Below are 8,140 nucleotides of genomic sequence, written 5' to 3'. Positions count from 1 at the left end.
ACTGCACACCTTTACTGCACCCTAATACACCATCACTCCATGTCACACTGCACACCTTTACTGCACCCTAATACACCATCACTCCATGTCACACTGCACACCTTTACTTCACCTCTGCTGCTGGTGCTTTTGCATTTTATCATTAATTGTTAATTTCTATTTTCCATATTTCTTTCCTTTTTTTTTTCTTTTGAAAATATGTGTGAGGTCTTAAATATAAATGTGCCAACTGAGGTTGATGCAATTGTTTGCACAATGACAGTAAATCTTGAATCTTGAATCTTGAACCTGTATGCTCACATATTGATGTTGATTTAATTACAGCCATAACAACTGAACTGATTAATGATTTGTTTTATACATTGTTTCTAATACTAAATAATGAGAAGAGTTCAGGAGTGCTTGTCTCTGTTGTCTCATTAAGGAACTGAAACATGAAATCCTTTAGATTAGTGAATACGGTACCACATTAAGGAGCTGAGTTATGGGGAATGTGAAATCCTTTAGATTAGTGAATTCAGTACCACATTAAGGAGGTGAGTTATGGGGAATGTGAAATCCTTTAGATTAGTGAATTCAGTACCACATTAAGGAGGTGAGTTATGGGGAATGTGAAATCCTTTAGATTAATGAATTCAGTACCACATTAAGGAAGTGAGTTATGGGGAATGTGAAATCCTTTAGATTAGTGAATTCAGTACCACATTAAGGTGAGTTATGGGGAATGTGAAATCCTTTAGATTAGTGAATTCAGTACCACATTAAGGAAGTGAGTTATGGGGAATGTGAAATCCTTTAGATTAATGAATTCAGTACCACATTAAGGAAGTGAGTTATGGGGAATGTGAAATCCTTTAGATTAGTGAATTCAGTACCACATTAAGGAAGTGAGTTATGGGGAATGTGAAATCCTTTAGATTAGTGAATTCAGTACCACATTAAGGAAGTGAGTTATGGGGAATGTGAAATCCTTTAGATTAATGAATTCAGTACCATTCAGCTGTGTCTTTGTCAACACACTCAGTCGATGTCCTCAGAATATCTACAGAGCTTGAAGTCGAATTTTTAAGGTTATGTGATTCCTGTGTGAACTGGTCTGAATGGCGTGGTTCCTGTGAGGACTGGTCTGAATGGTGTGATTCCTGTGTGAACTGGTCTGAATGGCGTGGTTCCTGTGTGGACTGGTCTGAATGGTGTGATTCCTGTGAGGACTGGTCTGAATGGTGTGGTTCTTGTGTTTAAAGGTCTGAATGGTGTGGTTCTTGTGTTTAAAGGTCTGAATGGTGTGGTTCCTGTGTTTAAAGGTCTGAATGGTGTGGTTCCTGTGTTTAAAGGTCTGAATGGTGTGGTTCTTGTGTTTAAAGGTCTGAATGGTGTGGTTCCTGTGTGGACTGGTCTGAATGGTGTGGTTCCTGTGTGGACTGGTCTGAATGGTGTGGTTCCTGTGAGGACTGGTCTGAATGGTGTGGTTCTTGTGTTTAAAGGTCTGAATGGTGTGGTTCCTGTGAGCACTGGTCTGAATGGTGTGGTTCTTGTGTTTAAAGGTCTGAATGGTGTGGTTCCTGTGTGAACTGGTCTGAATGGTGTGGTTCCTGTGAGGACTGGTCTGAATGGTGTGGTTCCTGTGTGAACTGGTCTGAATGGTGTGGTTCTTGTGTGTGCAGGTGGTCCCTCAAATTGTGCCACTGGTTGAGTCTCTGAAGAGTGATGGGCTTCCCACCAGTAAAGCCTTCCTGCTTCAGTTCACTGAACTCATCCACTGCATGATGTACCAGTACTCTGGCTTCCCAGACCTCTACGACAACATACTGGAGTCTGTCAAGGTCAGACCTCCACTTTTCATGTGTTATCACCGCATCCTGTTACATGACGGTTTCTTTTTAATTTTGATGTTACCTCTCAGTATCTGTCAAACGTTTAAACATCTTGCCTGTGTATAAATGCTGGCTGTTTGGTTGTAGGAACTGCCAAAGCCCAGTGAGGAGATGATCAGGCAGATTCTGAACCAAAGTGCCTGGACATCCCAGTCCAACTCCTTTACGTCCGGCCTGGTGAAGATGTCGAGCAAGTCTGAGACGGGGAGGACAGGACTGGTCAACCTGGGAAACACCTGCTACATGAACAGTGTCATACAAAGTCTTTTTATAGCCACAGAGTGAGTACACATACACACACACACACACACACACACACACACATACACACACACACACACACACACACATACACACACACACACACATACACACACACACACACACACACACACACACACATACACACACATACACAGACTCACACACACACACACATACACACACACACACACACACACACACACACACATACATTCTCCGATAGGAGAACATCTATGAGTTTTGGTTGAAGTTGAACTGTAGGATATGGCTGGGTGGTGTTCCTGTTGGGTGGCGTTGCTGTTGGGTGGTGTTCCTGTTGACTGGTGTTCCTGTTGGGTGGTGTTGCTGTTGGGTGGTGTTCCTGTTGGGTGGTGTTGCTGTTGGGTGGTGTTCCTGTTGGGTGGTGTTCCTGTTGGGTGGTGTTGCTGTTGGGTGGTGTTGCTGTTGGGTGGTGTTGCTGTTGGGTGGCGTTGCTGTTGGGTGGTGTTGCTGTTGGGTGGTGCTGAACAGTGCCAGACTGGGTCTTCATCACTAACTCGTTAACCCGTTACTCTAGTTTCAGACGACGAGTTCTGTCCTTACATCTGAACGGCACCAACACTCTGATGAAGAAACTCCAGCTCCTCTTTGCTTTCCTGGCTCACACACAGGTCAGTCTGAACCGAGCTCTCAAACCACTGTGTGTGTGTGGGTGTGTGTGTGTGTGTGTGTGGGTGTGTGTGTGGAGCGTAAAGCCACTGGGCGTGGTTAATGGGTTTTACACTGGGTTTTACTGGTTGTTTAAAACCATTCACAGAGTTTAAGTGGTTGTATGATAGAGCCTGGACTTCGCTGTTCACACATCTGAGAACCGTCAGTCAAATGTCACGTGTTTCATTACTGTGTCCCATTATAATGTCTTATTGTTATTTATAATCAGTTCTTTAGAATCATCATGTCTCATCACTGGAGTGTAGGTCATTAAGCTGTGTATCATATTTCCCATTGGGTGTAAATGTTTTAAATTTGAAGAATTCTGGGTCTGAAGCTCCACCCTGATAACCGTTTTTATCAGATAAAGATTCTAACCCATCACTGGGTATTGGACAGAATGTGATCTTTAGACACTTTGAGTCTGAAAAGGGTGTGAATGTGAAGTAGAGCATTGGGATGTGTGGAAGCCTGACTGTTCATACCCTCATTGTCCTGTAGAGGGCAGCGTATGCACCGAGGAATTTCTTTGAGGCATCACGGCCGCCATGGTTCACCGCAGGCTCCCAGCAGGACTGCTCAGAATACCTGCGTTTCCTATTGGACAGGTACAGCTGTGCCGCACTCTGATTGGCTCTGTGACCAACACAGTCTGCACAGACACATATGGAAACAGGCACTTAGAACATTTCCGCTGTTCTGTCAAGTCATTCTTAACGTGTGTCTCTTAAATTAATAGGCTCCACGAAGAGGAGAAGACACTGAGGGCTCTTCAGCAGCCCAAGCCAAAGGTCAACTCCCAGGAAACGGCTCGTGAGTCTGGTGTGGATCCGAGCCCTGGCGAGGTGCCATCGGGCCCGGCCCTGCCGCCCGGTGACGCAGAGAGAGGGGACAAAACTCTGGTGGAGTGTATGTTTGGCGGGCGGCTGGCAACGGGCATCCGCTGTTTACACTGCCACAGCGTCTCTGAGAAGCAGGAGCCTTTCACTGACCTCTCTCTAGCCTTCTGCCCCTCTGTCTCCTCCCCCCAAGGCTCCATGGACCAGAACCAGGCGTCCAGTACCGTCGGACCGTGCCAGGGCGCGGTCAACGGGGGCAGTGAGAGCGCAGAGGGCCCGGTGAAGGACATGGCTGGACCCAGCTTGGAAAAACCCCCGGCCGAGCCTGTCCTGTCCCTCACGGACCTGCTGGATTATTTTCTGGCTCCTGAGATCCTGGATGAGGAGAACCGGTACTTCTGTGAGCGCTGCGGGTCGCTGCAGCGGGCCGAGCGGCGCATGCGCGTGGTGGCCGCGCCCGAGTACCTCATTCTCACGCTGCTGCGTTTCTCCTACGACGCTGCGCGTCACGTACGCCGTAAAATCCTCGACAACGTGGGCATCCCGCTGTGTCTGGACCTGCCCGTTCACCAGCACTGCTGCTCGTCTTCCTCCCCATCATCATCCTCACCGCCTCCCTCAGCACTACCTCAGACCCACTCCCCTGACAGCGGAGAGAACCTGGCCAAGAAACTGAAGCCTTCTCAAACGGACGAGGAGGAAGAGAGAGAGACAGAGGGACTGGAGAGAGGGAGGGATGGAGAGAGAGAACTCTCGGAAGTTTCGGAGGTGCCTTACATCCTCAGCTCTGTAGTGATGCATTCTGGGATGTCGTCAGAAAGCGGACACTACTACTCCTACGGGAGGAGCGTGAATGGCACGGACTCCTGTCACGCCTCAAAGACTGTTGGCTCAGATGGGAAACCCAACTGGTCCAGCCAATCGGAGGCATGCTCTGCCCCACAGGAAGCGGAGGGGTGCTGGTTCCTGTTTAACGACAGCAGGGTGACGTTCACGAACTTCCAGTCCGTGCAGAACATAACGAGTCGATTCCCAAAGGACACGGCGTACGTCCTGATCTATCGGAAACAGGCGGGTAACGGACAGCAGGGGCCCGGAGCGACAAACGCCAACGGCCTGAGACTGAATGGAGAACCACCCCTACAGAAAGAGCTCATGGATGCCATCACGAAGGACAACAAACTGTTCTTACAGGTGAGAGAGTGTAGTCTGTGTGTTTTTAGTGCCTTCATGGCAGGGTCAGACGGTAAGAGAATAGTTGTGTGTCAGGTAAGGTGACCAGTCAGCTCCCAGGGTCGTTTAGCAGTTTACAGTGGATCAAAATCAACTCCACTTCAGTGATCCTGTGTAATATCAAAATCAACTCCACTTCAGTGATCCTGTGTAATATCAAAATCAACTCCACTTCAGTGATCATGTGTAATATCAAAATCAACTCCACTTCAGTGATCATGTGTAATATCAAAATCAACTCCACTTCAGTGATCCTGTGTAATATCAAAATCAACTCCACTTCAGTGATCCTGTGTAATATCAAAATCAACTCCACTTCAGTGATCCTGTGTAATTGAAGGCTGTGCAGTGACTGGGACACTAGATGGCAGTGTTGGGTTCTCTGTCCTGGCAGTGTGGGGTTCTCTGTCCTGGCAGTGTTGGGTTCTCTGTCCTGGCAGTGTGGGGTTCTCTGTCCTGGCAGTGTGGGGTTCTCTGTCCTGAGAGAGCCTCAAGGTCAGGCCTCTGCTGATGGAGCCCAGAGGAAACGCTCTAGCACTAACTACAGTCTCTTAACACAGGCTACAGTCTCTAACACAGGCTACAGTCTCTTAACACAGGCTACAGTCTCTTAACACAGGCTACAGTCTCTAACACAGGCTACAGTCTCTAACACTGCCTTCAGTCTCTAACACTGCCTCCAGTCTCTAACACTGCCTCCAGTCTCTTAACACAGGCTACAGTCTCTGACACTGCCTCCAGTCTCTAACACAGGCTACAGTCTCTAACACTGCCTCCAGTCTCTAACACAGGCTACAGTCTCTAACACAGGCTACAGTCTCTTAACACAGGCTACAGTCTCTTAACACAGGCTACAGTCTCTAACACTGCCTCCAGTCTCTAACACAGGCTACAGTCTCTGACACTGCCTCCAGTCTCTAACACAGGCTCCAGTCTCTAACACAGGCTCCAGTCTCTAACACAGGCTACAGTCTTTAACACTGCCTCCAGTCTCTAACACAGGCTACAGTCTTTAACACTGCCTCCAGTCTCTAACACAGGCTACAGTCTTTAACACTGCCTCCAGTCTCTTAACACAGGCTACAGTCTCTAACACAGCCTCCAGTCTCTAACACTGCCTCCAGTCTCTAACACAGGCTACAGTCTTTAACACTGCCTCCAGTCTCTTAACACAGGCTACAGTCTAACACTGCCTCCAGTCTCTAACACAGGCTACAGTCTTTAACACTGCCTCCAGTCTCTAACACAGCCTCCAGTCTCTAACACAGGCTACAGTCTCTAAAACTGCCTCCAGTCTCTTAACACAGGCTACAGTCTCTAACACAGGCTACAGTCTCTAACACAGGCTCCAGTCTCTAACACAGGCTACAGTCTTTAACACTGCCTCCAGTCTCTAACACAGGCTACAGTCTCTAACACAGGCTACAGTCTTTAACACTGCCTCCAGTCTCTTAACACAGGCTACAGTCTCTAACACAGGCTCCAGTCTCTAACACAGGCTACAGTCTTTAACACTGCCTCCAGTCTCTTAACACAGGCTACAGTCTCTAACACAGGCTACAGTCTCTAACACAGGCTCCAGTCTCTAACACAGCCTCCAGTCTCTTAACACAGGCTACAGTCTCTAAAACTGCCTCCAGTCTCTAACACGGGCTACAGTCTCTGTGGAACATGTGTGTGAAATGTACAACATTCAGCTCGCAGTTCCTAATAATAGTTTACTCATTGTTGATGTTTAAATAGTTTTAAGCTTGGTTTTCAGAATCCTCCCGCGTCCAGGCCTCTTCCCTGGAATAGAGCTGACAGTCCAGTGTAAGTGGGATCTTTCGCCGTCCACTCCCTGTGGAGGAGAGGAGAGCGGGGGTGGGCGGAGTCTCAGAGCGCTGGATTTATCCGTTAACTCCTCTCATGTCTCTCTTCCTCCGTCAGGAGCAGGAGCTGAACGCTCGAACCCGCGCCCTCCAGGCGGCCTCCGCATCCTGCTCCTTCCGACCCAACGGCTCGGACGACAACGAACCTCCCGGCAGCTGTGGCCCCACGGGCGGGGGAGGGGGCGGGGGCTTCAGCAGTGTCAGCAGGCTGGTCTTCTGAAAGACAGACGGGCAGACGGGCAGACAGACAGACGGGCAGACAGACAGACGGGCAGATCGTCAGACCCAGTCTGTCACGCTGACGACACTGGACGGTCTCCCGGTGACCTTGTGACCTCACAGTCCTTCTCTCCTCTCATCCAATCAAACGCATGCAGTGTCTCTCAGAGTCGGTGGAGCGTGGTTTTCTCAAGCAAAAAAGTTTTCGATGAAAAAATACTTCACACGAACATTGCAGCTCACAATCCACATATCAATGCAATAAATTTCTACTGAGAAATGCAATATTGATTTACTGTCAGAAAAACTATGGGATCTTGACATTTTCCAGGTGAATAGCAGAGTGACGGCGATAAAGAAGGCTTGGGACAGATTTGTGAGCTTGAGTTGAATCTTGTGTAAAGAGTTTTAACGGTCATTGTGTGTGCTTATCGTTTGGGTTGAACATTCTTTAAACTTGGTTTGAGTTGTTTATAATTATTCTGAATATAAAGGTGTTATAAATTAAGTTATTTTTCTCTTTCAGGAAGACGTAATTTTTTTTTTTTTTTCAGAGTTTAGGGGGTTTGATGTGCCTTTTGATACCTGATGCTTATGTTTGGGGAGGGGGGTTGGTTTTGCTGGGCAGGAGACAGTGGCTTTGACTGTACTGTGTGAATGAACATATGTATTAGACTGTCCCACAGTAAAGACTCAGCCACCGACCTGATCTCTTTATTCTTCTGTCTGTACCACACACACACACACACACGTACGTCACAAAATCCTTAACCACACACACACACACACACACACACACACACACGTACGTCACAAAACCCTTAACCACACACACACACACACACACACGTATGTCACAAAATCCTTAACCACACACACACACACACGTACATCATAAAATCTTTAACCGCACACACACACACACACGTACGTCACAAAATCATTAACCACACACACGCATATGCACACACACACACACATGTACGTCACAAAATCCTTAACCACACACACACACGTACGTCACAAAATCCTTAACCGCACACACACACAGACACACACACATGCACGTCATATAACCCTTAACCACACACATACACGCACGTCATATAATCTTAACCACACACACACACACACACGTACATCATAAAAC

The 8,140-nt window shown here is 47.7% G+C and overlaps 1 protein-coding gene across 1 annotated transcript in view; it reads left to right on the top strand.

Annotated features, from left to right (window-relative positions):
* The window catches only part of usp38 (ubiquitin specific peptidase 38), a 19,555-nt gene extending 12,044 nt beyond the window's left edge, over window positions 1-7,511 (top strand). The window contains exons 6-11 of the mRNA XM_030787963.1: window positions 1,665-1,823; window positions 1,962-2,155; window positions 2,695-2,788; window positions 3,330-3,436; window positions 3,568-4,861; window positions 6,830-7,511. Coding sequence (XP_030643823.1) covers window positions 1,665-1,823; window positions 1,962-2,155; window positions 2,695-2,788; window positions 3,330-3,436; window positions 3,568-4,861; window positions 6,830-6,991 — 2,010 coding nt within the window. The 3' untranslated portion in view covers window positions 6,992-7,511. The remainder of the gene's footprint in view (window positions 1-1,664; window positions 1,824-1,961; window positions 2,156-2,694; window positions 2,789-3,329; window positions 3,437-3,567; window positions 4,862-6,829) is intronic.
* Window positions 7,512-8,140: the final 629 nt, after the last annotated feature.

This window comes from Chanos chanos, chromosome 11, assembly GCF_902362185.1.
Source record: "Chanos chanos chromosome 11, fChaCha1.1, whole genome shotgun sequence".
Classification (NCBI taxonomy): domain Eukaryota; kingdom Metazoa; phylum Chordata; class Actinopteri; order Gonorynchiformes; family Chanidae; genus Chanos; species Chanos chanos.
This window is presented reverse-complemented; position numbering and strand designations above follow the sequence as displayed.